General features: G+C 35.6%; 1 protein-coding gene across 2 annotated transcripts; it reads left to right on the plus strand.

Annotated features, from left to right (window-relative positions):
* Positions 1-601: 601 nt before the first annotated feature.
* Positions 602-12,540, plus strand: LOC111447639 (COP1-interactive protein 1-like). 2 transcript variants are annotated; one of them, XR_002711305.1, is made up of 7 exons: positions 602-777; positions 3,579-3,680; positions 4,036-10,626; positions 10,714-10,947; positions 11,073-11,231; positions 11,355-11,530; positions 12,058-12,528. XR_002711305.1 is itself a non-coding variant. In XM_023086905.1 (7 exons), the coding sequence occupies exons 2-7, from the start codon at positions 3,600-3,602 to the stop codon at positions 12,307-12,309; spliced, it is 7,476 nt and encodes a 2,491-aa protein (XP_022942673.1). In that variant the 5' UTR covers positions 688-777; positions 3,579-3,599; the 3' UTR covers positions 12,310-12,540. The 2 variants fall into 2 exon arrangements, 1 of the variants encoding a protein (XP_022942673.1); XM_023086905.1 differs by having other exon boundaries at positions 688-777; positions 11,372-11,530; positions 12,058-12,540.
* Positions 12,541-15,114: the final 2,574 nt, after the last annotated feature.

A 15,114-nucleotide genomic window follows, 5' to 3' on the forward strand; every position in this document is an offset into this window, starting at 1 on the left:
AAAAAAAAAAAAAAAAAAAAAAGAAACAATAAAGGTAATGTTTAACTATATTAAAAAAGTTAATTTTAAAAAAATAGCAAAATATGATTATTTGTATGGTAACTTTTTTTTTATGTAAAAATCATTTGATTTCATATGATAATAAAGAAGTATTTTTTAAAAAAATTGATATGTATAGTTCTAGTAAAATAAAATAAAAAAAATTATACAAATATAGATTTCATAAACTTAGATTAAATAAGTTTGTAGCTTAATACAAACTTCTTAAATCTAAGTTAAACTTTATTGATTAAATAATTTCAGGTGAAGATATAAAGAAAAAGAAAGCATTAAATATTTGGGATTCGTAGAAAGTAAATGAAAAGGAAGGGGCTAAAAATGTAATTTACTTAATAAGAGAAATTGGAAAGATAAGTACATACACAGGGGGTGTAATACAGGTGGACTATTAAGAGATGATGTGGAGGGAACATCCAACGCGGCTGCTCTAGTTGGACCTATGGCTATTCTCCGTCATCCTTGCTGTTGTGGACCCCCACCTACGGGTCCCACGTTACTAATTAAAAAAAATTATATGTTAATATTTATACTAACCAACAATTTCCAGTGGACGTTCAAAAACTCGGTTACAAAAGGAATCTTCTCTCTCTCTCTCTCTCTTTCTATCTCTCTAACCACCCTCCTTGATCGGCATCTCCTCCGCCGTCTCCCCATTTTCCACGGTGTCTGAGAGCGGAGAAATCGTATTGTAAACACTACAGCAGACCAAAATTTGAGGTAACTTCATCTCTCTCTCTCTCAATCTATCTATCTATCTATCGTCTTGCTTTCTTGGTTATTACTGCCAACTGCTGCTTTTGCGACACTATTAATTATGCAACTGCGTCTTCAGTCTCCTCCGCTTGCTTTCTTTTTTTGCTTGAGAAGATCAGAGACGTTGTTCTGGTTTCGATTTTATTCTGTTTATTCTTTCTGCGCGCTTGATCTCCTTGTTGTGTAGTGGTGAATCGATTTGTTGATGTTGAATGAGCGTCTCGTCGATGTTTTTCAGATTCTTTTTTATTCTCCGTTTATTTTCTGATTTTTACTGCGATTGGATCTCATTCGATCTTCTTTTCAGTACTGCGACTCGCGGTTTCTTCTTATCACTCTTCGTGCTTCATTTCTTTTTGAATCTCGCTTTGCTGAATTGGAAATTTGCGATATCATCTCGGTGTGCTGATAATTATTAAGTCGACTTTGAGATGAATTCTGTATCGATTAACTCTTCTTAAGTAACAAGGTAGAAGGATCTCAGATCACGTGAGGTTTCCTTTTTGCCTTTACTCTTCACCAAATCATCGATTCGATACCTTTCATTAAAGGATTAGGATTTTTTTCGGATTCATCATTACGGATAATTCAGTGACATAAAGAGAATCGTTCGTCCTGAACGTTTGAATTGCTTTATCGTTTTAACTAGTTTTATTGAGAAATATTATTCCACCTACTTTTTAGATCTCTAAAGATGAGAAGTCCAGAAAACTATTAGTTTCTTTGCCCAATTTCGTCCCTCCACATTCTTTTTGGCTGCTTTCGCTGTATGATTTTTTTTTTTTTTTTCTTCTTTAGTACGTTTTCACTGAATGATCTACGGCGTAGAAGCTAAAATATTAGAGCATAACATAATTAAAATTTAATAACGGACACATATTACACGTGGCATGTGATTAAAATACTTCACATGCTGACTTGGATTTCCACGTCAGATATAAGTCAAATTCAATATTTTTCACAAAATATTCATCAGTATTTCTCTTTGATAGATGAATATTCGTTGCTTAAATCAAACCGACTGGAAAATATTAATAAAGTTTTTACAGCCAGTAAATAATGTAATAGACTCGGTAAATAAAAAGATGCTATTATTATCAATCATTTCACAAAACCCTTGCCTTTTTTTTCCAGTCACGTAGTTTGTAATGCTATGCTTACCCTTCTGTAAAGCATATAATTACAAAAAGATGTGGACCGAGTCCTCAATTTAGGATAGAATTTTAAAAAATGGAAAAAAAAAAAAAAAAAAGAAGGTGGCTGATTTGGACGGCGATGATTGAGCTGTCCGAACAGAGAGTGAGAGAAACTAATGCGTTTGGTGGCAGTGATGTTGCTGGTGCTTATCGGCAACCGCATATCGGTAGTGGGGGCCATCCACTCTATAAAAACAAATGTGCATTTTCAACCCTCCGATCGGATGATCTGATCTGATCTGATCTGCTATATTTAGATTGATTTCGATTTCTGTGGCAAATTCTGACGATACGGTTCCTTCGTTTGATTTTTGCTGGCAAATGTAAAGGGTCCTAAACAACGGTCCTGACTCTAGTTCTTTAATTGAAAAGATGTTTAGCACAACAATGCTGATGGGGCCCGCTAGCTAGTTGGAAATTGTTTTTGGTCTATAATTTAATTGTTGAAAACAAAAGGCCAAAAGAAAAAAAAATATATTAGTTCATTGTTCTTAACAGCCGAATGGGTTTTTAATCTTTTTGAGATTTTTTTTTTTAAAAAAAAAAGAAAAGAAAATTTGATCTCTTTGCATGTATTTAGATCTAGACTTTTTTGTTTTTTGTCTTCTGTTTTTTTCTTTTTGCTCATGATTTTATGCGAAGCATGTCTTGTTTCCTTGCTTTGATGTGACAGAATAATATTTTTACAATTTTTTTTTTAATTTTATGAAATGACATTATGAAATATATTGAATGAGAGGTAAGATGTTAGAGTAGTTTTAAATTTTGTAAACTAAAAATGCTGCTATTGTAATATCCTATTTAATTGTATTTGTTGCAAATATACCAAAGATTAAAGGTGGTATGGTAATATTAAATTAAATTATTATTATAATAATATATAGAAGGAGAGATTAGATCTAGAACTTCTAAGTTCAAACTGATAAATAAAATTGTTATATTGTTATATTTATATAGGGACTAGAATTATTATTTCTTTTGTGAAAATGGGTTTCTTTATTTGAAGAAAAAAAACTATTGTCCGTAGTACGTTTTGTCGCAAATTTGCATGTTAAGAAAATCTATCATTTAGCCAATAAATGAATTATTTAAATCAAATTAGAAACAGAAATCGTATACTGAGGCCCTAAATTATTATTCAATATTTTGTCGCAAATTTATTTATTTGAGCTTGAGTTACTGGTAAACGTGTTGATGAATGCTACGTTGAGTGTTTGGTTTTGTCTGACATATATTCCTCACTTCATATCTATTTTGGTGCAATTCTTTGCTTTCATTCTTGTGGAAAATTCGGAGTGTTAAAGTTCATCATGAATCTTGATGCCTTTAACGATCAGTCAATCGAATTGCTTGTTTCTGGACATACTGATTGATCTGTTTACTGCAATATTAGTAAGTTGAAATCAATCAGCACCTGATTAAGGGAGTGCATTTTTATGAAGAACAGGGCATAGAGCCTACTGAAAAGTGCAGAACAGAACTGAAAACAAGGGCGTGCTAGAACGTTTTTCGCCTTGTAACATGGTTGACTAATTGACTTTTTTTCCCCTGTTTAAATTGATGTTATAGATTAAGCATAATAGCGCCTCTATGGAAGTTGCACCTCAGAGTTCGGAAGCCCCAGTAACCAAGGCGGCTGAGGATTCTGGAAATGATGCCAATGGTGATAAGGTCAGGCATTCTTTCTCGTGTTATTTTAATAGCTCGCTTTCAATTTGGTTTGAGATTGATGCTTATAGCAACAATGGATAAAAATTTGTGTACGCATTTATGTAACATGTTCACTTTCATATTGTCTTGAACAAACGTCAGCGACTGAAGTTCTGGTTATTCTTTACTGTCGAAATTCTGGAATGGTTGAAATGGAAACCATTTTAACGTCGTGGTATCAACTATTGGAGCTTTGATGATTGCATATCTGATAGAATGTAAACAATTAATTATGTTTACAAATACCCTAGAGAAATTGCAGTTAATTCTTAGAAGTTCTTGATAGTCATGCATGGTTTCCCAAATCTTATGACAGGTTGTGAATGGAGATGCAATTCAAGTAGCAAAAGAAAGTAAGAACGAAGAAGAGGAGAATTCTTTGGGTGGGGAGTTTATAAAAGTAGAAAAGGAGCCTCTGGAGGCGGAGGATACTCCTCCAGCCCAAACAGCATTCGTAGAGGAGGATAAACCAACTATTTCTGAAAGAAGTGCAAGCAATCCGAGCAGAGAATTATTGGAGGCCCAAGAGAAGTCGAGAGATTTTGAGCTTGAAATTGAGAGATTAGCTGGAAATTTGAAGCATCTAGAGTCGGAGAATTCAAAGTTGCAGGATGAGGTATTACTCACAAGTCAGAAGCTCGAGAAAAGTGAAGAGAAGTATGCAGTGCTTGAACTCGATCTTAAGAAATCGAAGGAGCAGATCGTTGAATCTGAAGAGAAATATAGTTCGCAGCTCAATAGTTTGCAAGAGGCATTGCAAACTCAAGAAGCGAAGAACAAGGAGTTGGTTGCGGTGAAAGAAGCATTTGATAGTTTGAGCAGTGATTTTGAGAATTCCCGGAAGCAGATTCAAGAGTTGGAACAAAAATTGAAGATATCTGGAGATGAAGCATTGAAATTTGAAGAGCTTCACAAACAAAGTGGCTTAAATGCTGAATCTGAGGCAAAAAGAGCATTAGAGTTTGAGAGGCTTCTTGAAGCAGAAAAACTGAGTGCCAAACAAAGAGAAGATCAAATCTCTTCTCTGCAAGAAAATATCAAGGAGTTAAATGACAAGATTGCTGAAAGCCAAAAGGTAGAAGAAGCACTTCGAACTACAGCAACTGAGCTTTCTGTTGTCCAGGGAGATCTGGCGCTTTTTAAATCTCAAGTGCTAGACTTGGAGAAGAAACTTTCCACGAAAGAAGGTTTAATTGAAGAACTAGCTAAGGAACTGGACATCCGAAAGACTTCAGAATCTAAGATCAAGGAAGATATTTCAGCCGTTGAAAACCAATTTGCTTCAACTAAAGAGGATCTTCGTGTAAAGATGTCTGAACTGGAAGAAATCAGGTTGAAGCTTCAGGAAGAAGTGAACCAAAAAGAATCTGCTGAATCTGCTTTAAAAACTAAGGAAGCACAAGTCTCCGATATTCAAAAGGAACTTGCTGCAGCTATCAAAGATAAAGAAGAGCTTGAAGCGACTCTAGCAGATTTCTCTAGCAATGCCAAACAAATGAAAGATTTATGCAACAATCTTGAGGAAAAGCTGAAGCATTCAGATGAGAATTTGGGAAAAGCTGATTCTCTTTTGTCTCAAGCTCTGTCCAACAACAAGGAGTTGGAACAGAAGTTGAAGGATTTGGAGGATCTTCATAATGAAACTGGAGTTGTCGCTCAAACTGCCACTCAGAAGAATCTTGAACTTGAAGAAATTGTCCGAGCTTCAACTGCATCAGCGGAAGATGCAAAATCACAATTAAGAGAACTTGAGACTCGATTTGTAGCAGCAGAACAAAAGAATGTGGAGCTTGAACAACAGCTAAATTTGTTAGGATTGAAAAACAATGATGCCGAGAGGGAAGTTACTGAATTATCTGATAAAATAAAAGAACTCGATACTAAATTGATCGATGTTCAGGAGGAAAAGAAGCAGCTGAATGACAAAAAGCAGGAATATCAGGATAAGATACTGCAACTAGAATCCGCAATACAGGAGTTAACGTCGCAGCATCAAGATCTTGAGAAGGAGCTGAAGGCCACAATTGGGAAATGTGCTGAACATGAGGAGCGAGCTAACATAAATCATCAACGTAGCCTTGAACTTGAAGAACTGACCCAGAGATCTAATAACAAAATTGAAGTTGCTGATAAAAGGGTGAATGAGTTGGAGTTGTTGCTTGAAGCAGAAAAATACAGAATTCAAGAGCTTGAAGGGCAATTGAGTACTTTAGAAAAGAAATGTGGGGATGCTGAAGCAGAAACCAAGAAAAACTTTGACCATGTATCTGTCTTGGCGTCTGAAATAAAGTCATATGAAGAAAAAGTAGCAAGCCTGGAAACTGCATTGAATGTTGCCAATGTAAAGGAAAAGGAATTAACTGAAGAAAAGAAAAAATTGGAAGATGCATTGAATTTGTCCAGCAGTCAGCTAGCTGAATCAGAAAATTTGGTGGAAGTCGTAAGGAACGATCTGAGCATTACTCAAAAGAAACTTGAAACTATTGAGAGTGATCTCCAGGCAACTGGTATCAGAGAGGCTGAGGTGCTCAAAAAGCTGAAATCTGCGGAAGAAAAACTAGAACACCAAGTAAGAACAATAGAGCAAACTACTACGAGAAACTTAGAACTTCAGTCGTTACACGAGTCATTAGCTAAAGATTCTGAAACTAGGATGCTGGAAGCAGTAGCAAAGTTCACCAACAAAGAATCTGAGGCTAACTCTCTAGTGGAGAAAATTAAAGTTCTTGAAGAACAAATAAAAGCTTATGAGGATCAGATATCTGAAACCAATGGAAGATCTGCGGCTTTAAAGGAAGAATTGGATCAGACTTTGACAAAATTGACTTCTTTGGAGAGTACAAATGGTGAACTCAAAAAGCATAGTTCGGAAGTTGAAAATAAACTTTCTCAGATTTCTTCAGAGAATGAATTATTATCAGACACAAACATTCAACTCGAAACCAAGGTTAATGAACTGCAGGAGTTATTGAGCACTGCACTTTCTGAAAAGGAAACAGCTGATCAACAGCTTGCTTCTCATAAGAGCTCTATTTCAGAACTAACAGAAAAGCACTCGAGAGCCATCGAGTTCCAGTCTGTAACTGAAGCTCGTCAAGTGGAGACAGACCAGAAACTGCAGGAGGCCATTCAAAAATTCGAACAGAGAGATTCGGAGGCAAAGGACTTGAGTGCGAAACTAAAGACAGCAGAGGACCAAATAAAAGTGATTGAAACAAAGGTTCTGGAAGCTTCAGAAAATGTTGAAGCTCATAAGAGTCAGCTCGAAGAGACACTTTTGAAAGTAAAGCAACTAGAAAGCACTGTAGAAGAATTGCAAACCAAGAAAGTTGATGCCGAAAAGGAGATTGCAGGGCTAAATGAGGCGAAGTTGAAGCTTACTCAAGAACTAGCTTTATTTGAATCTAATTTGAGTGATCTCCAGGCCAAGTTATCAGCTGCAAACGTTGAAAAGGATGAAACTGCTGAACGGCTTCAGACAGCAGAGGGCCAGATTACAATGGTTGAAGAAAAGGCTCTGGAAGCTTCTACAACTGCCGAAGCTTATAAGAGTCAGCTCGAAGAGGCTCTTTCGAAAGTAAAGCATCTAGAAACTAGCATGCTGGAAGGAGTAGCAAAGTTCACCAACAAAGAATCTGAGGCCAACTCTCTAATAGAGAAAATTAAAGTTCTTGAAGAACAAATAAAAGCTTATGAGGATCAGATATCTGAAACCAATGGAAGATCTGCAACTTTAAAGGAAGAATTGGACCAGACTTTGACAAAACTGACTTCTTTGGAGAGTACAAATGGTGAACTCAAGAAGTATAGTTCGGAAATTGAAAATAAAGTTTCTCAGATTTCATCAGAGAAAGAATTATTAGTGGATACAAACATTCAACTTAAAACCAAAGTTGATGAACTTCAGGAGTTATGGAGCACTGCTCTTTCTGAAAAGGAAACTGCTGATCAACAGCTTGCTTCTCATAAGAGCTCTATTTCTGAATTAACAGAAAAGCACTCGAGAGCCATTGAGTTCCAGTCTGTAACTGAAGCTCGTCAAGTGGAGACAGATCAGAAATTGCAGGAGACCATTCAAAAATTAGAACAGAGAGATTCGGAGGCTAAGGACTTGAGAGAGAAACTAAAGGCAGCAGAGGACCAGACAAAATTGTTTGAAACGAAGGTTCTTGAAGCTTCAGCAGATGTTGAAGCTCATAAGAGTCAGCTCGAAGAGACTCTTTCGAAAGTAAAGCAACTAGAAAGCACTGTAGAAGAATTGCAAACCAAGAAAGTTGATGCTGAACAGGAGATTGCAGGGCTAAATGAGGCGAAGTTGAAGCTTACTCAAGAACTGGCCTTATTCGAATCTAATCTGAGTGAACTCCAGGCCAAGTTATCAGCTGCAAACGTTGAAAAGGATGAAACTGCTGAACGGCTTCAGACAGCAGAGGGTCAGATTAAATTGGTTGAAGCAAAGGCTCTGGAAGCTTCTACAACTGCTGAAGCTTATAAGAGTCAGCTCGAAGAGGCTCTTTCAAAAGTAAAGCATCTAGAAACTAGCATGCTGGAAGCAGTAGCAAAGTTCGCCAACAAAGAATCTGAGGCTAACTCTCTAATGGAGAAAATTAAAGTTCTTGAAGAACAAATTAAAGTTTGTGAGGATCAGATATCTGAAACCAATGGAAGATCTGCAGCTTTAAAGGAAGAATTGGATCAGACTTTGACAACATTGGCTTCTTTGGAGAGTACGAATGGTGAACTCAAAAAGTATAGTCTGGAAATTGAAAACAAAGTTTCTCAGATTTCTTCAGAAAATGAATTATTAGTAGACACAAACATTCAACTCAAAGCTAAGGTTAATGAACTTCAGGGGTTATTGAGCACTGCTCTTTCTGAAAAGGAAACTGTTGATCAACAGGTTGCTTCTCATAAGAGCTCTATTTCTGAACTAACAGAAAAGCACTCTAGAGCCATCGAGTTCCAATCTGTAGCTGAATCTCGTCAAGTGGAGACAGATCAGAAATTGCAGGAGGCCATTCAAAAGTTAGAACAGAGAGATTCGGAGGCAAAGGACTTGAGTGCGAAACTAAAGACAGCAGAGGACCATATAAAAGTGTTTGAAACCAAGGTTCTGGAAGCTTCAGAAAATGTTGCAGCTCACAAGAGTCAGCTCGAAGAGACTCTTTTGAAAGTAAAGCAACTAGAATGCATGGTAGAAGAGTTGCAAACCAAGAAAGTTGATGCCGAACAGAAGAATGCAGGGCTAAATGAGGCAAAGTTGAAACTTACTCAAGAACTAGCCCTAAGTGAATCTAATTTGAGTGATCTCCAGGCCAAGTTATCAGCTGTCAATATTGAAAAGGAAGAAACTGCTGAACGGCTTCAGACAGCAGAGGATCAGATTAAGTTGGTTGAAGCAAAGGCTCAGGAAGCTTCTACAAATGCTGAAGCTCATAAGAGTAAGCTCGAAGAGACTCTTTTGAAAGTAAAGCATCTAGAAAGCATAGTAGAGGAGCTGGAAACCAAGGCAATTAATGCTGAAAAGGAGTGTGCAGGATTAAGTGAGGCAAATTTGAGACTTACTCAGGAATTAGCCTCATATGAATCTAACTTCAGTGATCTCCAGAACAAGCTATCTGCTGCAAACGTTGAAAGGAATGAAACTACTGAACGGCTCCAGACAGCTGAGGGCCAGATTAAATTGTTTGAAGCAAAGGTCCAGGAAGCCTCCACAGATGCTGAAGCTCATAAGGGTAAACTCGAAGATACTCTTTTGAAAGTAAAGCATCTAGAAAGCGTAGTAGAGGAGCTGCAAACCAAGGCAGTTAATGCTGAAAAGGAGAATGCAGGATTAAGTGAGGCAAATTTGCGACTTACTCAGGAATTAGCCTCATATAAATCAAAGTTCAGTGATCTCCAGACCAAGCTATCAGATGCAAACGTTGAGAGGGATGAAACTGCTGAACGGCTCCGGACAGCTGAGGGCCAGATTAAATTGCTCGAAGCCAAGGCTCAGGAAGCCTCCACAGATGCTGAAGCTCATAAGGGTAAACTCGAAGAGGCTCTTTTGAAAGTAAAGCATCTAGAAAGCATAGTAGAGGAGCTGCAAACCAAGGCAGTTGATGCTGAAAAGGAGAGTGCAGGATTAAGTGAGGCAAATTTGAGACTTACTCAGGAATTAGCCTCATATGAATCTAACTTCAGTGATTTCCAGACCAAGCTATCTGCTTCAAACGTTGAAAGGGATGAAACTGCTGAACGGCTCCGGACAGCTGAGGGCCAGATTAAATTGCTCGAAGCAAAGGTTCAGGAAGCCTCCACAGATGCTGAAGCTCATAAGAGTAAACTCGAAGAGACTCTTTTGAAAGTAAAGCATCTAGAAAGCATAGTAGAGGAGCTGCAAACCAAGGCAATTAACGCTGAAAAGGAGAGTGCAGGGTTAAGTGAGGCAAATTTGAGACTTACTGAGGAATTAGCCTCATATAAATCTAACATCAGTGATCTCCAGACCAAGCTATCTGCTGCAAACGTTGAAAGGGATGAAACTGCTGAACGGCTCCGGGCAGCTGAGGGCCAGATTAAATTGTTTGAAGCGAAAGCTCAGGAAGCCTCCACAGATGCTGAAGCTCTTAAAAGTCAGCTCGAAGAGACTCTTTTGAAAGTAAAGCATCTAGAAAGCATTGTAGAGGAGCTGCAAACCAAGGCAATTCATGCTGAAAAGGAGAATAAAGGGTTGAATGAAGCAAATTTGAGACTGTCTCAGGACTTAACCTCGTATGAATCTAATTTGAGCGATCACCAGACCAAATTATCTGCTGCAAATGCTGAAAGGGATGACACTGATGAACGACTTCAGATTGCAGAGAAGACTGTAAATGAGTTGAAATCACAGCTAGCTTTCGAAGAACAGAGACTACAGTCTCAGGTTTGCAGAAAAGTTTAATTTTCAACTAATTGGTGCTATTAAAATGCTGTTATTGTTCAGTGCAATGAATTATTCTCATGATCACAGATCGCTTCAATGATGGAAGACAAGAACGTCCTCAATGAGACATACCAGAAGACCAAAAACGAGTTACAATCGGAGATAGCACAGCTGGAAGGAAAATTGAAAGAACAGAGCAAAGTTGAAGAATCATTAAAATCTGAACTTGAACGTCTCAAGGCAGAGATTACAGAGAATAATGATTTTAAAATACGCCATAAAGAAGAGCTAAGTAAATCTGAAGCTCTCCGGAAAGAAGAGGTACATCGAAGTGTGATTATGGAAGAAATAAGACTGAATGCATGCTTCATTAATTATCCAATTGGTTATTTCTCTTCTGAGATTTTAATGATTTTTTTTGTGTTGAATGTGAACGATGTTATCAGCTCGAAAGCGTCCGAACAACAGCTGCTGGAAAAGAGACAGAATTGAAATCCAAATTGGAAGATTATGGACTAAAAATCAAAGATAGAGACCAATTAAATGAACAAGTACAACAACTTCAGAAAGAATTGCAGGTGGCAAAGTCGGAGATTGCTGAACAGGTTAGGCACCGTGCATACCTGAAAAAAAAAAAGAGCTCTATATTTCTGAGAAAAAAACATGCTGTTACAATCAAGTTTTACTGCTTGGATTGTATCAACAATGAACCTAGTTTAATTTCTTAGGACGCTCTCTTCAACAGAAAGAGAAAGGCGCTCAAAAAGAGCTCGAACGAGAAGGTTCACTTCAGCGGTCTCTTCAAGGTCTGGAAGCGAAAGGCAAAGAAATTCTTGCTCTAGAATCACAAGTCAAGGACCTCCACCACAAATTGCTCCTGGCTGAGGCTAAGTCTATACAAAAGGTTTGTTTCTACTCATTTACACTCTTAAAGAATTCTATTCAGTTTCCTAATCAACTAAGGTTATACAGTATCATTCATGCAACTAATTTTTAAACATCAATTATTATGTTGTTGATTTATATAAATAATGTCCTAACGAGATCATGTATGTCTTTCTATTATTAAAAAATTCTACCAATATATTTTCTGAAACAATTCTAAACCTTGAAGGTTGAAATGAGATTTTTCGAAGTTTAAAGAGATTTCAAACTTTAGGAGTATTGTATGGAATTTGAATTACTTTTGGCTGAACCTACGGTCAGAAGCAATGAACTGTGGCTCCAATTTTTTACCATATGTCGTAGTAAAAGTAGTAGGCATGCATTTGGGAGAGGAATCTCACCTCTGCTAATTAAGAGGTTGATCATGGACTTAAAAGCAAAACCATAAATTCTTATGCTGAAAATAGATAATAAGTATCATTGCAGATGTTTGTAATTCCTAATGGCATTTATGTTTATGTTTAGTTGAATTATTATGTGATGCAGGGTGAGGCTGATACGGAGGGAGTAGAAGTAAAATCCAGAGATATTGGATTAAACTTTTCAACTCCAACAAAAAGGAAACACAAGAAGAACAAAGAAGCAACAGCTGCAGCAGCATCCACGCCACCTTCATCTTCTACTTCCCAAACACAGATTCAAACTACTGAGGTTTCTTCAATATCCTCTTTGAAGCTTATTTTCGTAGTAGCAATTATATCTATTATACTTGGAATATATCTGGGGAAGAGGTATTAAATTTTCTTTTTTTCTTCCCTTAATTAGAAAAGACGTCCTTATTTGGAAGCCCCATCTTTGTAATATCTTTCGAGTTTATGTTTTTAAATTTGGTTAGGGAATTAGTTTCTTTTTTTTTTTTTTTTTTTTCTTCCCCTCTCCCCAGCCAGCATGTAAAAGTAAATTCTATTGATGATCATATGTCTAGTCTACTTCCTGTGTAGAAGTCATTAAAATTTACTAGTTGGTTAACTGCATAAGTTAGCTTCACTTCTAATTTAACCTGAGCACAAATTAAAAATAATTTTAAGGGAAAAAAAAATGTTTAATTGATATAATTTAAGTTTTATACGTAAAAGTATATTTTTTTAATTGTTGTTGAAATGTAGTATATATCATACTCCTTATAGACATAATTGATATCAATAATGTCCATGTGGACGTCTTTTTCAACTTTTTCCATCCTTTTCTAACAAAAGCATAGAGAAACAATATGATAGAAAAAAAAAGATTTTTTAACCAAAAAAAAAATGCACTTGTATATATGCATTACTATCAATTCTTTTAAGTTTTTCTCGGTCTTAATTTTATATTTTCAATATTTTTTTTCAAATGTAATTTCAATATTGTCTTTTTCGAATGTAGTTTTAATTTCATTCATGTAATATTTCATTATTCAAACGTGATAAATAAATACTTGATCAAAAATCAAAAGTTAAGTCGTAAATATTTGATGGTAATTTTTTTTTTCTTTCAAATTTAAAGAAAAAAGAGATGAGTTTTAAGGAACACTTTCCCTTTACTTTTTGGTTCACGTGTGATTTTTCTCAATTGTCTTAAATGACAATCTTTGTTTTTGTTAGGAATTTGGTCAAAAGGAATTGTAGCATTGGTCAAAAACCAATGATTTTTGGTATAATGTTTTCTCTTACTTTCTTCATTTGATTTACCCTAATAAAATGTTTGATTCCACTTTGACACATAACTTTACTTTTTTATTAATCAAATGAAAATCTCAACAGTTCCATGGCTTAGTTCCACCAAAATTTCAATAAAAAAATATTAATGATTCCATGAATAATTATTTAACCAAAATTGAACCCAAAAAAAAAAAAAAAAAAAAAAAAAAACTTGGAATAATTGTCTCTTTCCCTTTCTCCTCTTTCTTACTCTCACCTCACCTCCCTTATCCCTTTGGTGTGTAATGTCTACATTGACATCGATAATCGTACCTATAGTGGAAGACGTCTAAAAAAGTATTTAGTTTCTATTTCAACCAATTCTTCACCATCTTTCTTTAGTTGACAATGACGTGTTTCCACAATACCTGTTTTCATTTATGGAGTGTGTCTAAATGATTCTATCGTGGGGCAACCTCTAGTGGTTTGGTCCGTTTTGGACGTACAAATGATAAATGATAATGTCACTAGGTGTGAAGTTTTCGAGAAATTCCCTACGAAATGTGCGGAGATATAAGTAATGAGTGACAACAAGAAGAGAACGAGGAGACAAATGGGTAAGAGAAAGAGGAGAGAAAAAAATGGATCAAATAAATAACGCCATAGCAATGTAACCTCACAAATTAGACCTTATTGCATAACTATTAGAGACCCGACATGTCATTTCTAAAACGTCAAGGATCAAATAGAAACTAAGTTTAAATTTTCAGAATCAAACTATATATTACCCAAATATAAAAAAGTACCATTTACTTTATACACTTGTTTTTAACGTCCATATCTCATACTAATTGTTGTTCTAGAGAACAAACTCCAACGTTAATTAAATAATTAAACTCATCAAAATTAACTTTAAAACTCCGATATCCAAACACATCAATATTTTTTTAACATATTTCTCGCAAATCAAATCATTTACTTAATTTTCTAAAACAAAATGACAGTATAAATTAACTAAAGAAAGACAAAATTTGAGAAACAAACATGAAAACCTATTTTAAGAAAAAAGGAATCCAATTCAACACCTTGTCCCATTCATTAGATGACATCCTTTAGGACAAGAAAAAACACAAATTAAAAAAAAAAAAAATGTACCAAGTTGAGGTATTGTTTTCCAACACAAAAATAATTAGGGTATGGACATATTCATTTGATGGTGACCCAAGAATTTCTTCTTATTATAAATGATGCAATAATTAATTAATAAATAAATAAATAAATAAATAAAATGTTTTTCAACAAAGTGTTCATTGTTTTGGGCTTGATTGAAAACAACAAGTTTTTGCATTGTGTGCCAACATTCTTCCACTACTTCATCATCAACTTTTGCCCCTCTCTATTTTCTTTCAGATTCTCGTGTTTTTTTTTCCTAAAATTATTTTATAAACTATTTATCCAACGACCCATAAAGAGAAAAAACTCATTTGATCTGTTATAGTCGAGTTATGTTAGATGGACTAGATCACCTATTATCAGAAACGGACAAGGATCTATTAAAATGGTGTTGACTGGACGAAAGATTCAGTCTAATAAATTAGGTGGGTCTTTAACTGGTCATGACACATTTTTACGTGAAATCGCGTAAATAATGGTTCGTTTGTGTTACTCAATGACTTGAGCACGAGAGTGCGTTTGGATGGAGATATGCATAAAACACGTCCAAACAACATCAATCAGTTGGGAGACAAATCTTAAGCATTTTGACAATAACAAAATGATTCCTCCTTTGACTTAGCTTCCATTATTATGAAGTGAGAGAAGGCATCAAAATGATGATACACTGTCCTATACCACACACTAACACATCATAAATTATTAAAGAAACCTCTATCCATCAAAAATCTCTATTCAATCATTAATTGTCAAG

This window comes from Cucurbita moschata, unplaced genomic scaffold (genome assembly GCF_002738365.1).
Source record: "Cucurbita moschata cultivar Rifu unplaced genomic scaffold, Cmos_1.0 Cmo_Scf00009, whole genome shotgun sequence".
NCBI classification, from domain to species: Eukaryota; Viridiplantae; Streptophyta; class Magnoliopsida; order Cucurbitales; family Cucurbitaceae; genus Cucurbita; species Cucurbita moschata.